The 18,716-nt window shown below is 36.4% G+C and overlaps 1 protein-coding gene across 21 annotated transcripts in view; it reads left to right on the forward strand.

Moving 5' to 3' along the window:
* Nucleotides 1–18,716, forward strand: part of PAM (peptidylglycine alpha-amidating monooxygenase) — a 280,433-nt gene that overhangs the window by 112,406 nt on the left and 149,311 nt on the right. For 16 of the 21 annotated variants that reach the window (XM_060296067.2, XM_060296058.1, XM_060296059.1 and 13 more), the window contains 2 exons: nucleotides 16,433–16,877; nucleotides 17,826–17,946. In XM_060296067.2, coding sequence (XP_060152050.1) covers nucleotides 16,789–16,877; nucleotides 17,826–17,946 — 210 coding nt within the window. In that variant the 5' untranslated portion in view covers nucleotides 16,433–16,788. Of the gene's footprint in view, nucleotides 1–7,981; nucleotides 8,039–16,432; nucleotides 16,878–17,825; nucleotides 17,947–18,716 lie in introns of all 21 variants that reach the window. The other 5 variants (XM_060296051.2, XM_030848579.3, XM_060296053.2 and 2 more) reach the window with 1 other exon arrangement.

Raw genomic sequence — 18,716 nt, forward strand, 5'->3', positions numbered from 1 at the left:
ACAATTCACTTCTGTCCCCCTTTTATTGGTTAAAAGAAGTCACATGGCCATTGAGTGCACAGTACTCCTGTGCCACCCACCTGCGGGCAGCTGAGGTGTGTCTCTGTTACAGCAGATACGGTGCCCTACACAAATCATATGCTTGGGAAATTTTGATAGGAAGAATAGAGAAAAAAGAAATGTACGGGTACAAAGAAAAGCAGGAGTAACCATTGACTACCATTAAGTCTCAGATTCAAATAAATTAATTTGTGGGGAAAATGTGAGGGGACAGGAAACTCAAAATATCGGGTTTCATTTGGGGGAAAGCAAAAAGCAGAATAATGTACTGATTGGATTGGTGTGGAGCAATAGGAATGTAGGATTGAGAGAAACTGAAACTGTATGTGTGGGGAGAATTCTTCTCAGTAATCAGATGCCCTCTCCAATTAGTTTAGGAAATACTGTTTTATGTGCATAAAAGTGTGATTGCTTCTCCTTAGAATTTTTCTATAATTTTATTAATGTTGACTTTCTCATTAGGAGAAAAATTCAGGTTTCAGAAGTGAGTAAAATGCTTAGGTTGTGTGCAGATGTATTTTGATTATGTATTGGAACACACTGCATAATTAAACTAAAATATTTTAATGATATCTCATTTGCTGTATACCTTGGAGGATAATTGTAACTCAATAATGAATTTCCCCTCTAGTGTGTTGTGTTTTTACATAACAAAGGCTGCCTTAATGAACCTTTATCTCATTATAATGTAATACTGATAGTGATTTAAATATCAAAATGAAAGGGAAATTTTATTACAGTTTTATTCTTTTTGGCAAATTAATACTGCTTAATCCATTTATTTTTCTGATTTGAAAATTAGCATTTGGTTAAGATAAAACTTACTGATAAAAGATGTTGACCTCTTTGGTAGCAAGAAAATTTTTGATATTTTATAAAAAGAGAAGGAGATAATTACAAAGTTTCAGGAGGAAGAAATAAAGTAGGCCATCTTAAAATGTTAATTCAGCTAAATCAGAATGAAATGGTTAATAGTATTTTTTTAAATATCTTAAAACAAATCTGTGGCCTACTTAGAACAAAGACAGCATATGTTAGTGCTATATTATTATTTATAGAGGAAGAAGTTTTACCTTATTTTTTTAACCTTAACCTAATTGATCAAATAATTTAAAGCATATTTTTCTATTATGTTTGAATAACTCCACTCATATTTAACAATATCATTCTTTCATCTCTGCCATTCAACTTATCTTTTCTTTAATCATTGATGAAGAAATCATGAAATAGAATACAATTTCCACCATGCCAAAAGAGCAGTAATCAGTACAGTATTTTGCTAGATGTAAGCCAGGGTGACCAATCTAGAAGCTGCCTTCCCAGTTGGTATCCATCCCTGAATCAACGAAGCAGTCATCTGCCGGCCACTATGATAGTGGAAATCACCAGCCGGTCAAGCATGGGCCATTAATTTTGAATGCACTGATAGAGACATAAATTTCCCTGAAAATCATATTGAAAGATAAAATGGCCAGCTTCTTTTAAGGATATTCTGATATAACTCGGGGGTGTTATAGGAACCACTGATTATTTTATAGTTTTATTTTGTTAAAGGAATTTTAAAAGGTTTGATGTTGACCTTGATGTATTTTTAAGTAACAATAATCACTACTAAATCTACACCTTTTGTACTTTTATGAATAGTATATTTAAAGACTTAAGGTCCTATTTTTCTGTTTGGTTTCTATTTTTACCAAATCTTTAGGAATATGTCATTTCAAAAGAGGTAACAGTCTTTTGGTGGAATTACTGGACTGAAAGTACATTGTTTGCTTTATCACTAGAATTTTACACATTGCCATGAGTTATTTGTATAATGATCCAGGTTTTGGTATCTGCATGACTTCTTCACTGTTTGAGAGATTTAGTCTTAGGATAATAGAAATTCATCATAAGGGGAAGCAAAACTTTTAAAAAGTAAAATTAATGCATATATACTGACTTTAAAAATTCCATTTCAAAAACTAAAAAAAATGATTTTCAAAAGAATCATCTTCCAATAAGATAATTCACATAATTCCTCTATTTAGGAATAAATATTAAATTCAGTAGAATCAAGTAAAGAGTAGTAAAACTGATTACTCATTTAACAGTTAGTATTTGTGTAGTACTTAGTAGTCATAGAGCACATTTCATCTTTAAAATGCTTTAGCAACAGTAAGGTACATTTCTTGTCAATACTCCTATAAAGAGATAGGCAAGTATTACTAATAAGAATCCGTTTGTCTTATTTAAATCCCAAGCACCTAGTTGGGTCTACCATTTTATATTTGTTTGTTCTAAGAAAATGTCTAACTGCTTTTGGAATATGAATGTGTGTTATTTACCTCCACTGCTAATTTCTTTGGGCTGTTGGTTCTACAAACCTGCCTCTATATAGTTTCTTTAAGTCATGCAACACAAACTTGAGCCATGACATAAAATACCTGTCAGTGCTGGTACCCAGTAAATATTTTGTAATAATCTTGACGTAACAGTGGTAATTCCCTTGAAACATAAATTGTTATTCCTGATTAGTGGCACGTATTTCAAATGATATAGGTTAAGATTTTAGTTCTATTTTTGCAGAATGACAGAATTACTGTTTTTTTGTTTTTTATTGTATGTTTTTAACATCTTTATTGGAGTGTAATTGCTTTACATTGTTGTGTTAGTTTCTGCTGTATAACAGAGTGAATCAGCTATATATATACGTATATCCCCATATCCCCTCCCTCTTGCATCTCCCTCCTACCGTCCCTATCCCACCCCTCTAGGTGGTCATAAAGCACCAAACTGGTCTCCCTGTGCTATGCAGTTGCTTCCCACTAGCTATCAGTTTTATATTTGGTTTTGTATATATGTCAATGCCACTCTCTCACTTTGTCCCAGCTTACCCTTCCCCCCCACCCTGTGTCCTCAATTCCATTCTTTATGGCTGTGTCTTTATTCCTGTCCTGCCCCTAGGTTCTTCAGAAACATTTTTCTTTTTCTTTTCAGATTCCATATATATGTGTTAGCATACGGTATTTGTTTTTCTCTTTCTGACTTACTTCACTCTGTATGACAGACTCTAGGTCCATTCACCTCACTACAAATGACTCAATTTCGTTCCTTTTTATGGTGGAGTAATGTTCCATTGTATATATGTGCCACATCTTCTTTATCCATTCATCTGTCGATGGACACTTAGGTTGTTTCCATGACCTGGCTATTGTAAATAGTGCTGCAATGAACATTGTGGTACATGACTCTTTTTGAATTATGGTTTTCTCAGGGTATATGCTCAGTAGTGGGATTGCTGGGTCATGTGGGAGTTCTATTTTTAGCTTTTTAAGGAACCTCCAAACTGTTCTCCATAGTGGCTGTATCAATTTACATTCCCACCAACAGTGCAAGAGGCTTCCCTTTTCTCCACACCCTCTCCAGCATTTATTGTTTGTAGACTTTTTGATGATGGCCATTCTGACCAGTGTGAGGTGATACCTCATTGTAGTTCTGATTTGCATTTCTCTAATGATGAATGATGTTGAGGATCCTTTCTTGTGTTTGTTGACAATTTTTATATATTCTTTGGAGAAATGTATATTTAGGTCTTCTGCCCATTTTTGGATTGGGTTGTTTGTTTTTTTGATATTGAGCTGCATGAGCTGCTTGTATATTTTGGAGATTAATCCTTTGTCAGTTGCTTCATTTGCAAATATTTTCTCCCATTCTGAGGGTTGTCGTTTCATCTTGTTTATAGTTTTCTTTGCTGTGCAAATGCTTTTCAGTTTCATTAGGTCTCATCTGTTTATTTTTGTTTTTATTTCCCTTTCTCTAGGAGGTCGGTCAAAAAGGATCTTGCTGTGATTTATGTCATAGAGGGTTCTGCCTATGTTTTCTTCTAAGAGTTTGATTGTGTCTGGCCTTACATTTAGGTCTTTAATACCTTTTGAGTTTATTTTTGTGTATGGTGTTAGGGAGTGTTCTAATTTCATTCTTTTACATGGAGCTGTCCAGTTTTCCCAGCACCACTTATTGAAGAGACTGTCTTTTCTCCATTGTATATCCTTGCCTCCTTTGACATAGATTAGTTGACCATAGGTGGTGAGGGTTTATCTCTGGGCTTTCTGTCCTGTTCCGTTGATCTATATTTCTGTTTTTGTGCCAGTATCATACTGTCTTGATTACTGTAGCTTTGTAGCATAGTCTAAAGTCCGGGAGCCTGATTCCTCCAGCTCCGTTTTGCTTTCTCAAGGTTGCTTTGGTTATTAGGGGTCTTTTGTGTTTCCATACAAATTGTGAAATTTTTTGTTCTAGTTCTGTAAAAAATGCCATTTGGTAGTTTGATAGGGATTGCGTTGAATCTGTAGATTGCTTTGGGTAGTATAGGCATTTTCACAATGTGGATTCTTCTAATCCAAGAACATGGTATAGCTCTTCATCTGTTGGTATCATCTTTAATTTCTTTCATCAGTGTCTTATAGTTTTCTGCATACAGGTCTTTTGTCTCCTTAGGTAGGTTTGTTCCTAGGTATTTTATTCTTTTTGTTGCAATGGTAAATGGGAGTGTTTATTTAATTTCTCTTTCAGATTTTTCATCATTAGTGTATAGGAATGCAAGAGATTTCTGTGCATTAATTTTGTGTCCCACTACTCTACCAAATTCATTGATTATTTCTAGTAGTTTTCTGGTGGCATCTTTAGAATTCTCTATGTATAGTATCATGTCATCTGCAAACAGTGACAGTTTTACTTCTTTTCCGATTTGGATTCCTTTTTTTTCTTTTTCTTCTTGATTGCTGTGGCTAAAAGTTTCAAAACTATGTTGAATAATAGTGGGGAGAGTGGGCAACCTTGTCTTGTTCCTGATCTCAGTGGAAATGGTTTCAGTTTTTCACCATTGAGAATGATGTTGGCTGTGGGTTTGTCATATATGGTCTTTATTATGTTGAGGTAAGTTCCCTCTATGCCTACTTTCTGAAGGGATTTTATCATAAATGGGTGTTGAATTTTGTCAAAAGCTTTTTCTACATCTATTGAGGTTATCATATGTTTTTTTTTTTTTATCATATGGTTTTTATCCTTCAATTTGTTAATATGGTGTATCACATTGATTGATTTGTGTATATTGAAGAATCCTTGCATTCCTTGGATAAACTCCACTTGATCATGGTGTATGATCCGTTTAATGCGCTGTTGGGTTCTGTTGCTAGTATTCTGTTGAGGACTTTTGAATCTATGTTCATCAGTGATATTGGCCTGTAGTATTCTTTTTCTGTGATGTCTTTGTCTGGTTTTGGTATCAGGGTGATGGTGGTCTCGTAGAATGAGTTTGGGAGTGTTCCTCTCTCTGCTATATTTTGGAAGAGTTTGAGAAGGATGGGTGTTAGCTCTTCTCTAAATGTTGATAGAAGTCGCCTGTGAAGCCATCTAGTCCTGGGATTTTGTTTGTTGGAAGATTTTTAATCACAGTTTCAATTTCAGTGCTTGTGATTGGTCTGTTTATATTTTCTATTTCTTCCTGGTTCAGTCTTGGAAGGTTGTGCTTTTATAAGAATTTGTCCATTTTTTTCCAGGTTGTCCATTTTGTTGGCATATAGTTGCTTGTAGTAATCTCTCATTATCCTTTGTATCATGTATAGAATTACTATTTTTGCTCTTACTTTTAATGTTAGGAAGAGTGTTTAAGTTTGTGGGTTTCAATGCTTTTTTCCCCCTAACTCTTCAATGATAATTGTTATTAAAAATTCAACTTTTTTTAATGATAAAACTCAAGGTTAGGTCATTATAACTTCAGTAATGGAGATAGAAGGTGAGCAAGATCTACTGGGCATGCTTGGGCCTCACTTCCTTGGAGTGATGCAACAGGGACGGCATCCAGTGTGTTCTTTCACACCCAGAGGAGCATGGCCCTCATCTTTTTTTCAGCTCTTATTTCATTTCCATGGTGTAGTGCACATCACTGTGGGAAACCTTGTAAAGAAGATTAAAAACTGGGGAAGGGAAAGCCAGTCTGTAAGCACCTTGTTAAAATAAACCACTTCTTCCTAAGCTCAAGACAGCAAGAAACAGTTTAATAACTATGAAATAAATTCACCACCTGTTTGTGCAGCAGTATCAAAGACTTCTAGCAAACATAAGAATGCTTTGATCCTTTTGAGCCAGAAGAAAATTATGAAGCTCTGAATTGATAGTTCATGGGGAGTTTGGGGACATTGATCAAAGAAAACTGTTATTATTATAGATGAGAAGTTAAAATATTTGAATATAAGCTACTCAGTACATCGTACTTCTTTCAGTGCTAAATTGCATATTTAAAAATTCGAATAGTCTTGTTATGATTAAGCTGTATTTTATTATAGCTTGTATACCCCAAAATAAAAAAACATTAAAATGTTTTTAAGCAGCTGTGTTTCTTTTGTTAATGGCTTTCAAATTATATAGTTGAGATGGATTGAGGGGGCAGTGTATAGTGTATATTTTATAGAAGCCCTCTAGGTTACTGTAAACTCAGTTGAACAGAATTATATAAATGAGAGAATGTTTTAACATTCTTTCACGATCTTTAGGAAAATTTCCCATAAGTTTTTCAATTATACAATAACATTATATGATTGTAGATTCCACTTTAAGTACTATAATTATACAGCTGAGAGGCTTAAAGACAAGGATACCAAAACTTTTATTATAGCAAGGGGTATGTTTATGGGCATTTTACTGTAAGTATTTGAACATTTGAAATGGAAAACATAAGAATCACTTGAAAATTTGATTCTGCTATGGGAGAAAATGCTTCTATGTGAACAACACACGACAGCAAAAGATAAAGTTCAGTGTAATTTTGGAGTAAAAATCTAGACATTTCCTGTAGATTTTACTTATCAAGAAAGAGGATATTTATTTTGTAACTGCATGTTCTGGATCTGAGCCACGTTCATGTGTAGTTAATAACTCCTGCCTCTGAAGTCATAGGGAGGCATTTAACAAAATATGTATTGAAATGCTTTGGGAATAACTCTGCCTAAGGATGTGGAAGTATAAACAGGAAAAAAAATCCCTACAAAAGAGGACATCTCATTAAAAAGTATGTTGATTAGTTGCAAGAAAGACAGAAGGAAAGGCAGATCCCCGCCTTCTGACCACATCCATCCAAGCCCAGTGCCTGGCACTGAATATTTGCTCTTAAATGTGTCACCCTACCATCCTTCATTCAATAACAACTTCCTCTTGAAAATAGCAGAAAATAATAATGCACAGACCCACAAAGGAAGCATTACAAAGGTAATGGAAAGATCTTTCAGTACTTATATCAGCCAGTGATTCATGCTTTATTAAAAAAACAAACAAACAGACTTTTGAAATTTAGTCAAGTCTTGGATATTAGTTTCAAACCAGTTCCTCAAAAACTTCACTGAAGAGGAAGAAGAGAGTTTATTAATTTTTGAATTGGCATATTATGCAGATAGCCTATAAGTTCAGGCCCTCATCTCTAACTTACTCCGTAAGTTAGGACAGAAATCCCCACCTTGCTAAATGACTGCAGGACCAGGCTCATGGCCTGCGCCCCCAACTCAACAAGAAAATTTAAAGGAGAAGGCAGCTATAGCTGCAGAAGTGTTTTGTGCTCTACTTATGAAACTGAATTCTTTGTCACGTTTATAAATTTAAAAAAAGATACTGGTAGGCAAATGAGTCACATGCAAAGGAGCCATTCTACCTCTCTGACATCATCAGTAACAGTTAATGCTCTCCTGTGCAGTACACTAGTCTCTTGAGAACTTCCAGTGCATCCTTGGTACAAAAGGATGTGTGCTGATTGGAACACAGGGATCTGTTTTATCTTACATTGAAGTATGCTAGCACTGAATTTAGATTCATGTGTTATGAAGTAACATTTGAATTAGTCAAAGTTGAGAAACTTAATTAAGAATAATGTCTCTTGTTTTTTCCCCCACAGAAATATTTACAGGACTGAACAATTTGATGACTAATGGACATATTTAAAGGCCATCTGGTACGGATCATGGCAACCAAAAAAATAAATAAGTAAAATTTGTTACCGTTGGCAAGTTCTTATTGCAGTAGAATCATATGCTGAATGGTACCCCTGAGGTTGTTTAACCTTATATATTCTAATAGGTACCTAGCCAATTTTGACTTACAAGGGAAGAATACTTCAAATTGACTACCTGTTAGAAGAGATGAATCCCAAACAAACCCACGTGCAGAAAATGCCATTCAATTTCGTGTGCCTTGCTAAAAGAGAGACTTAAAAAACAAAGAAAGGAAGAAAAGGAAAGAAGAGAAAAGGAAAGAAAAGAAGTAGCAACTTAGTATATCTGAGTGTGGGAAACGCTATGCTATGTGTAGGGTGAAGTTTACCTTCTTACATAAAGAAAGGGTGCACCTCTGGGGTCACAACACAAATGACTTTAGGGTATAGCTAGTAATGTTAATGAGAAAAACTGGCCAGATGTAAAAAACGACAACAAAACAAATGGACAGATAAAACTGCACCTCAGTGTTGAGTGTCAGTTAAAACAAATACCCTTGGCCTCAGGATCTGGGAATACATAGGGAGCAGAGGGAACTAATTGTTCCCATGTGGAGATATGGGTCCAGTGATGCCAGATTTTTTACAACTCTTCAAGAGACACTTTTTATGTGAAATCTTTTCATTTTGAAATGTTTACTCAATTCAAATTCAAGGGAAGAGTTAGGAAAAATTCTTGCAAGCCAAACAAAATCTACTTTGGGGACTAGATTTAGACCCTTGTCATAGATCTTCAATTTGTTCTTTCTGAGTTAGCTAAATGAGTTATGTTTGTAAGGTTGTAGAGGAAGTGTTAATGCTTCCTAATATATGAATGAAAAAAGAGACTAGGTTACATTTATTGCTGAGCAGGTGAGGGCTTTAACTGTGACATCAGATTGCCTGTGTTTATATTTTGGCTGTGTTCTGTGGGCAAGTTACCAATACTCTGTGTGTCCAGTTTTCACTTCAGTAAAGTGGGAATGATAATGGTACAAATTTCATAGAGTTGCTGTAAGGATTCAGATGAGCTAATCTATATATAGTGCTTATTAGTACAGTGCCTGGCATATAGTAATTGCTCGATAACATTGGCTGTTGTTACTTCACAATAAAATGATATTCAGAGGATTTGCTTTTTGTTGAACTTGAAGAAAACATCCCCTAAGAATGTAGAGAGTTTGTTTTATGTTGAAGAATATGCGTTGAGAGGATAGATTCTGGAGGCTGCAAGCCAGGATTTAAAGACCTACTCTACTGTTGTGTAACCAGAGCAAGTTAATTAATTTTCCTAAGCTTTAGATCTGTTATCTATAAAATGGGAATAATAACTGGTACTTAAAAGTCATAAGAATTCAGTGAGATAATAACGCATAAGGTCAACATCTGGCGTATAAGTCGATAAATGTTACTTGCTGTTATGAATATTCTTTTCCCATTCTTTAGAAGTTCCATATTTGTGAGCACTTTTTATTCATTTATTTATTTATTTTCAATGTGGAATCTTTTTTAAATTTTATTTATTTTTTTGGTTGCGTTGGGTCTTTGTTGCTGCGCGTGGGCTTTCTCTAGTTGTGGCGAGCAGGGGCTACTCTTCATTGCAGTGCGTGGGCTTCTCATTGCGGTGGTTTCTCTTGTTGCAGAGCACAGGCTCTAGGTGCGTGGGCTTCAGTAGTTGCAGCACGTGGGATCAGTAGTTGTGGCAAGCAGGCTCTAGAGCGCAGGCTCAGTAGTTGTGGCGCACGGGCTTAGTTGCTCCGTGGCATGTGGGATCTTCCCGGACCAGGGCTCGAACCCGTGTCCCCTGCCTTGGCAGGCGGATTCTCAACCATTGTGCCACCAGGGAAGTCCCTGCAAGCACTTTTAAAAATCAGTCTATAGAGAATTCCCTGGTGGCGCAGCCTGCCACTGCAGGGGACACAGGTTCGAGCCCTGGTCTGGGAAGATCCCACATGCCATGGAACAACTAAGCCTGTGCTCTAGAGCCCACGAGCCACAACTACTGAAGCCCTCATGCAGCAACGAAGACCCGACGCAGCCAAAAAAATAAATAATATAAATAAATTTATAAAAAAACCAAAAAAATCCATTTATATCTCATTATATGTATTTAAAGGAATTACATCACCTAAAAAATTGAAGTATAATTGATTTACAATGATTTAGGTGTAATTATATCATTTTATTTAAATTAAGCTTTATCTTAATGAACCATATTACAACAGTGGTTTTCAACAAGGGCGATTTTTGATTTGACCTTCTAGAAGATATTTGGCAATGTCTGGAGACATTTTTGGTTGTCACACTGCAGGGAGTGCAACTGGAATCTAGTGGGTAGAGTCTACAGATGCTGTTAGACACCTTGTAAGGAACAAGACAGTCCTCTGCAACAGAGAATTATTCAGCTCAAAATGTTGCTAGTGCTGAGTTTGAGGAACTCTGCATTACAGCTATAACTACCATAAAATTTAGTTTGTAAAGTTCTTGCCAAGGAAAAGAAGGAGAGTTAGTTATATTTCAAAACACAACCTAAACTCAGATAGAAATTAACACATAAATTGAAATCTGTGGAATCACATTCAGTATTTTAAATATAAATATGTATGTGTATAAATATCCCTGTTTTCTTCTGGCTACAAAAGTAATATAAGCTTGTGAAAGTTAAAAGACTGCAAAAGCATATAAATGGACAGTGAACATCCCCCCATCTTTTTTTTTTTAACCTATTCCCATTGAAGACCATTGGAAATCTAATTGAGTTATATTACTTCAGAATTTTAAATACATGTGTATACTGTTCTATAATTTGATTTTTTAAAGTTAATGCCTTTCTTTTCTCTTCCTGAAAAATTCAGTCCTAGAGCTGTTATGTGGGGCAGAGCAAGGTAGGCGTTCAGGACGGGTGGCGTGGCATGGGATGTCATGGCCCAAGCAGGGTGAGGAGGGCATCCATGTGTGTAGGCAGCCCAGTGTAAGGTGTCCGCAAAGGCCAAGTGGAATGAAAAACACAAAAAGCAAGGCCTGGTAGAGGGTTTTTAGCCCAGATGAGAGGGGGCACAGAAAGCAAGGAAGTGCTCAAAGGATGATGGGACATGTCAAAAGGACACAAAAGCTAGCTTAAAGGAGTCACAACTGAGATAATTTGAGCATCAAAGTAAGTGAAGTAAATAAAGTTAGTAACAGATTAAAACCCACTGAATAAAATAAGAAACTTTGTGACCATTATGAAATAATAAATAAATGAATAAAATGAAAGTTTGATGAGAAATGGAATATTTATAAGTCAATAAATAACCTCTCCACCAAAAAATATTAATTAAAAAGGGAAAAATGGTAACTTTACTGTGGAAAAGCCTGGAAGATGTCACCTTAATTAAATGATCAAAGTTAACATCATCAGTAGTGGGACAAATCAAAATTGCAAGCCACCTAATAAGATGCTGTGGTAGCCAGCTTCTCATCTCCTAGCATTCATGCCCTGGGGTAGACTTCATCCATGCTGAGTTTGGCCAACTTGTGTAATGGATAGCATATTATAGAAGTGATGGTATGTGACTTCTGATGCTTAGTCCCAAAAAATATTGCTTACTTTCGGAGAAGCCAGCTGCCGTGTTGTAAAGACACTCAAGCAGCCCTAGAGAGAGGGCCACATAGTGAGGAGATGTTGTTTTTGCCAACAGCCAGCACTAACTTGCCAGCCTTGTGAGTGAGCCATCATGCAAGCAAATTCTCCAGCCCCAGTCAAGCCTTCAGATGACTGCAGCCATTGCCAGCATCTTGCTTGAAATCTCATGAGAGAATCACCCAGCTAAGCTACTTCTTTACCCGATGCACAGAAACTATGCAAGAGAATGTTTATTGTTTTCAACTATTAAGTTTTGGAGTAATTTGATATGCAGCTATGGGCAACTAATATAGATGCAGTGAAAAGAACACAGCGTCACTTCTGTGATATTCCTGGCAGAGATGCACAACCTGAATCTAGTCCTAATAAGCAGAAAACAAACACTAATTGAGAGGCATTCTGCAAAATAACTGGCCTGCAATCTTCAATAGAGTCAAGGGCATAAAATTTAAAGACAGAAACTGTCCTGGAGTGAAGGAGACTAAGTAGAGACTTGACAACTTTACATGCAATTGTCCATTCTGAACTTGATTCTTTTGCCATAAGGGATACTATTGGTACAGCTGGCAAAGTTTGGAGACTGAGGATTAGATGATAGTAATGTGTCAATGTGAATATTTTTATTACCCACAGGATTCAGACAAAACTAAAGGCTTTTGTTCTGAAAGCTCACATAGCAAGCCAAAGCAAAAGTTCAAACAAATATCATGTGGTTATATAGTAGATATACTTTAGGAATTACACACTAAAGAATTCAGGGGTAATGAGACATCAGGTCAGCAATTGGTTACTCTCAAATGGTTAAAGAAAAAAAGTTTTTTGTACTGTATTTGCAACATTTCTACAAGTTTGAGATTGTTTAAACATTTTTTAAAATTATGTAAAAAGAAAACAATGTGTCATGGAATATGACCTCGCCTATAAAAATAGATCCGCCTGTCCTGTGCTTTTTTTTTTTTTTTCTTTTTGCAGTACGCGGGCCTCTCACTGTTGTGGCCTCTCCCGTTGCGGAGCGCAGGCTCAGCGGCCATGGCTCACGGGCCCAGCCGCTCTGCGGCATGTGGGATCTTCCCTGACCGGGGCACGAACCTGTGTCCCCTGCATCGGCAGGCGGACTCTTCAACCACTGTGCCACCAGGGAAGCCCCACCTGTCCTTTTTTAAGGGATGTATGGTACCACCCCCCAAATTTTACCAATCTCTTATTGATGGCATTTAAATTGATTCCAGTTCCTTGCTATTATAAACATCCAGTTATCTGTTATTATAAACAATGTTAGTGAATATCCTCATAAACATGTTTGTGCCCTTGTTCTATTTTTGCCCAAGAATAAATTCCTAGAGTTGAATTTCTAAGCGAATGGATATGCATCCTTTAATCAGTTTAATCATAAGTCATTGTAGGAAGCCACATAAGATCTCCTTGTAAGAAAATGAAATCAATAATTTGGTCATTATTTTCATTTGTTTTTTCCCCCACTAGAAAGTAATCTCTATGAGTGGAAACTTTATCTGTCTTGATTATCACCATTCCCAACATTAAGATAGTCCTAGGCATTCAGTAAATATTTGTTGCAGCAACAGTAATAGCAAACATTTATTATGTGTCTGGTGTTGTTCTAAGGATATGAATTCATTTATTCCTTCTAACAAGCCTATGAGATAGGTGGTAGGATTATTTCCATTTTGCAGATGAGGAAGTTGAGGCAAAGAGAGGCTAAGTACTTGCCCAGTTTCACAGGGCTAGTCAGCGGTGGAGCCAGGAGTCCAGGAAGTTTTTCTTCAGTTTACAAGCTGTCAGCCTCAATGTTATAATGGTTCTTTCTTGTTGATAAATGAATCAGTAAGTGAATGGCCAATATATTTATTTGATTCTTTGATCAATTACAAATGTAAACTATCTTTTTGGGTTTTTTTCTTTTTTCAAATAAAAATGGAAAAGAATGGACTGCTCACTTTGTAAAAGCCAAATGAGTTTTATGGTCCTCCTTACTAGGCTCCTGGAATTAATATTTGTACAGGTATAAACTATACATCATTCTTACTAAGAATTTATTTATAATGTGTAAACAGAATATTTGCTTTGTATGACAAATAAAATAGTAAATCTGGGTCTGCACCTTGAGTCTAGGAGGCAGAACCTTTATTACTCGTTTTTCAAACATCCTCTGCTCCCCATTTGGGCTCCTGTGCCCTGCACTTGGAATACACACTCTCCGTCTCTCACAGCGGAAACCCAACCACACTCAGGCTCTTGCTCAGAACCACCTCTTCCAGTGAAGACTGCTTTACCTTTCTCTTTTTTCTTACCCTCCTCTTGAAGATTGAAATGATCTTTCCTTGCTCAAAATTCCCTGAGTCCCTTTTATAGTACTCTCATGGGAATAGTACATTCTAAACTTACCTTATATTACTTGTGAGAAGATGAGGATCTCCCTTAATAGACTACATTCTCTTTTACTTTTATTCATTTTATAAAATTCCAAAATATATTATAATATTTTGTACAAAATATGAAATTAATTGTGTTTTTTTGAATTATCTCAAGGAAATCTATGTTGAATTTTTTTATCCTAAACAAGAATACTAAGATTTGAATTATATATATATATATACACACACACACACATACATACACACACACATATATTCCACAATTATCAGTCATTGTAAAATAACAAATGAAATGATTAGACATGATTTTTTTCATATGATGATTTGTATTTTGTCTTTAGTTTACAAGGCATCAAGAACCAAAAAGCATAATTAGCTTTCATTTCTGTAAGACCTTTTGTTCTGTTCATGGCTGCAAGTAGCAACTTTGCTTTTACCCACAATTTCAGTTCCCTTTTCTTTTAGTGGGCGGTTCAGGGACATCAAAGGTAATAAAGTCAATCAGAGGGATCAGTGGAATTTTTTTCAAAGACTAGTACTTAAGGATGTGTTCCTTTTAGAGAATTTTAATACTAAATTTGTTTTCAAGTGTTTGTGTAATAGCAAATCTCCCTGCCAACTAGAAGAAGGACTGTCCTTGAATCCTGTTCTGCATGAAATAATAAAATATAATCCCTTCTTCATATATATTTAAAGAAAAAGAAGAACTTCAGGGAATGTTAAGCCTTGTCATTTTACAGGATTATATTTTGTTGTAAACAAAAGCAATAGCATAGCCTTCAGACCAGTTGTTTCTCTTCCCCCATAAGTTCTTTCTTTTACCCACAGGATTCAGACAAAACTAAAGGCTTTTGTTCTGAAAGCTCACATAGCAAGCCAAAGAGAAAGTTCAAACAAGTATCATCAGTCTTTTAAAAATGTCATTGCTTGTGTAAATTAACTGTGGTTCTTGGTTGCTGGTGAGCCTCAAGCACCCTTGGATAGGTTGGATATTCAAGCATGTTTTATTTATATTTGGTGTAAGGTATGTTTCTTCTAGAAAGCAATGACCATGAACTCCTCTGACTTAAAGTTTAGGTCATGCTTTTTTGTTTGTTTTAGCTTAGTGTTTGTTTGATTTTTTGTTTGTTTTGCTTTGTTTAGATTAGCTTCAGTATCTTGTGATTTCCAGAGGATGATTTAGAGGCTAACTTATTATTGTAGAGCACTTCTAATGATCTTACTGATTTTTGCTTCTAACTGTTATTCATCTAGCCAATGGATTTATTTGTGATTCACCAAATCATGTTTATAATTACTGATTAAAATAGAACTTTAAGACATCTTTTCCTTTGAATGTATTTTTATATTGTGAATGATACATTTTAAAATAATACCTTGCTAAAATGTACATACTTGATACATAGTCTGAAATATATTCAGAACAAGAGTAAAGTCTAAACACAAATATTTTAAAATTTAGCCTAGTTGAGTCCTCTTGACAAAATGTTGAGATGTTGCATTAGTTCCGTATGGCCTGTCATTTATATTAATGTAAAGGTTTTGATCATATCCTTTGTATATAAAATTCATGTGGGAGCCAGCTGAGATTCTCCTTACTGCTTCTAATTGTATTGCATTGTAAGTCTCCAAACCTTATTCAGGAAAGAATATCTTTTGGGAGGCATGCCTTGTAAGTAAGGAATTATTACTTTGTATATTAGATGCAGGATTTTTTAGTAGGTGCTTACATTTCATATATTGTGTTAGCTATGGATTTTTGATTTGTTTTAAAGCAATTCTGAGAACTTCAGCAATTACTTCTGTGGTGATCATTCTTGGCAGAGGGTATCTTTCTTCTTGGATCTATAGCTCTGTGATGCATATATGTAAACATGCCTTTGTTCTCAAAGTCTTTTTCTATCTGATTACTGTTGTATCCAAGTGCTTTGTCTGTGCCTTAGTTTCTTTTTTTCCTTTTCTTGTGCCTTAGCCTATCATTTGTGTGAGTATCTTTGTTTACATTCAGCAGAGGTATTAAGTGCATTTTTGATAATAGAAGGGAGTGACATAGGAAGTAAGGAGAAGAAATCCGGAGCCTGGGGTGGTTGTGAGGTAAAAGGGGGAAAGAAGTAGAAGAGAAAAGGAGAGAGTGGGTGTGAGGGAGGAGGAAAGAGGAAAAGGCAGAACAGGGGCTATGGGGGTTTTTGAAATCTTGGGGGCTGATCTTGGGGGAGGGAGATCAACAGACCAGCATTTTCACCAGGCTTGGGCTCAAGCTTGTGAAACTACTAATGTATTGAAGAACCTCAGCTGGGATTTGCTGAGCACAAATGCTGTAACGTGTTAGTCATCCATTATCTGCTTCTATTTTTGCAGGTTCTGAATGATGACTGACGCGGGTTTGTGTGATATCCCTCACAGTCCCTGTCATCCCCGAGTGATAAGGAACACTCACGTCTAGCCCCAGCACCAGGGCAGAAAGCAGCTCTGAAGGGAGGAGAGCTTCCGCTTGCGGACCTGACAAAAGTACCGCCTTCCCACGGGGTTCTGCCTGCGGCTCTTGATCCAGACACCTCGCAGCTCTCGCAGGCAGATGGTGTGTGGCCGTCGCCGGACGCCCGCCGCTCCCCGGCCATGAAGTAGCGGCTGCTGGCGGCGCCGCTGCCCGACCGCCGGCCCCAGCCCAGCGCTGCGCTGCCGGGTCCTCCCGGCGGGGCCGGAGCGGCGTGGCCATGGCTGGCTTTCGTAGCCTGCTAGTTCTCCTCCTTGTTTTTCAAAGCAGCTGTTTGGGTTTCAGAAGCCCACTTTCTGTCTTTAAGAGGTGGGTGTTTGTTTTTGTTTTTAAACAGGCGAAATGTTGTTTGGATGGTTTCTGTGCATGCTCCTGAAAAATGTAATCACTTATGAACCGGAGTGTTGGAGAAATATACATGGTTGATTAACTTTGCTGAAATCACTTGGAATTTTAGCACAATAACTTCTTGTAAAAGTCCCCCTTGCAGAAAAAGCCCACTGTTTTGTAGCCAAGCTGCACTGGCTTTCAAAACTCCACTTAGAAGTTGTGATTTCCAATACTAATCACTCCCTCTTGGGGAGATATTTCAGAAACTACAGTATAGTCGTTTAGACTTGAATGCCTTCTTGTTTATAACAGCCCGAAGAATAAAATATAAAGGTAGGTAACTGGTGGGGAGAAGCAGATCATGGACTGTAATAGCTCACGAGAAAACATTGAGCTGTATACACACTCCTCATAATTACTATGTTAAATATTTATGCACCTGTACATTTGTAATTCACATCACAGTCTTCCCCCCACCCCCATAAAACTCCACCTCCTAGCAACATTACTGTTGGTTTTTTGTTGCTGACTAGTAATACTGGACATTCATAAAATAATCACTGGCTTGTAGTTAATATTTCTGCCATTAGAGGATTGACAGGCCTGTGATAATTATAATTTATTTATACTGTACTTTCATTAACTAGAAACAAATGTATATTTGACAAATTTTTATTGAATTAAGTTTTAAATGTAGGTTGCTTTGATTATATTTTGCTCTCAAGTTGGGTATATATTGCTCTTGAACTACACAGTGCAGTTCTGAGAATATTATAGAATGTTATGTGGTTATTACATCTTTTCATTGGGTCTAAATCAACAATCTTTAAAGTCATAGAATTCCTTTTTTTTTTTCCCTTTCTCACGTCCAGATGAGCATAAGATACCATTATGTTCAAGGATATTGAAATTGTCTTCTTTTTTCAGGTTTAAAGAAACTACCAGATCATTTTCTAATGAATGTCTTGGTACCACCAGACCAGTAATTCCTGTTGATTCATCAGATTTTGCATTGGATATTCGCATGCCTGGGGTTACTCCCAAACAGGTGAGAGGAATTCTTATTTCATTATTCACATGTTCTGTATACATTCTATAATTAAAGCAAAGAAACTGCATTTACAGCAGTAGTAACGTGTTTGAAAAGTAGGCATTTGCTTTCAAGACTCCTCAAATAGGGCTAGAATAATTGAATATTATAAAGAGGAGTACATTTTTTAAGGTAAATCTTTCAGTTAAATTTCTTTCTAAAAAGTTTACCCATATTATTTGTGTTTTGAAATGTAACCTTGAAAATTTGTTTTGAAATTCTCAGTGGAGTAATAGCCTTCGAAATGCAGCATGTAAGTGTATATTAAAATATGAAAAATTATTCTAATAAAGGGAAATGATATTGAGCAGCTGCATCTAAGAGATTAGGTTGTTTAAATACCCTTCTATCGCAGCCACAAGTTGAGAAATAAAAGCATGTGTTTACTGCCAAGAATTCGAAAAATAAAACATTCCACACTTTTAAAAGTTTAAAAAAAACTGTTCATGCAGGTGGTTGATTGTGAGTTTTCTTTAGAGTGATTTGCTTGTCATGAGAGATATATTTTGAAGTAGTAGCAGAATTCATACCACCGTGACTTACACAGCATTTTGAGTAGAACTGGGTTGTTGCTGGGGCTTTCCCTATTTTAGGTATACACGAGAAGCTCAAACCCACCGCTGTCATGTGAGCAAGGTGTTTCATTAAGCATAAAAAGGCCAGAATTAATTATGCTTTTCAGCCAGGCAGTGCAGGGATTTATGTGCGTCATTAAAAGATAGTCTTCC

This window comes from Globicephala melas, chromosome 3, assembly GCF_963455315.2.
Source record: "Globicephala melas chromosome 3, mGloMel1.2, whole genome shotgun sequence".
Lineage (NCBI taxonomy): Eukaryota > Metazoa > Chordata > Mammalia > Artiodactyla > Delphinidae > Globicephala > Globicephala melas.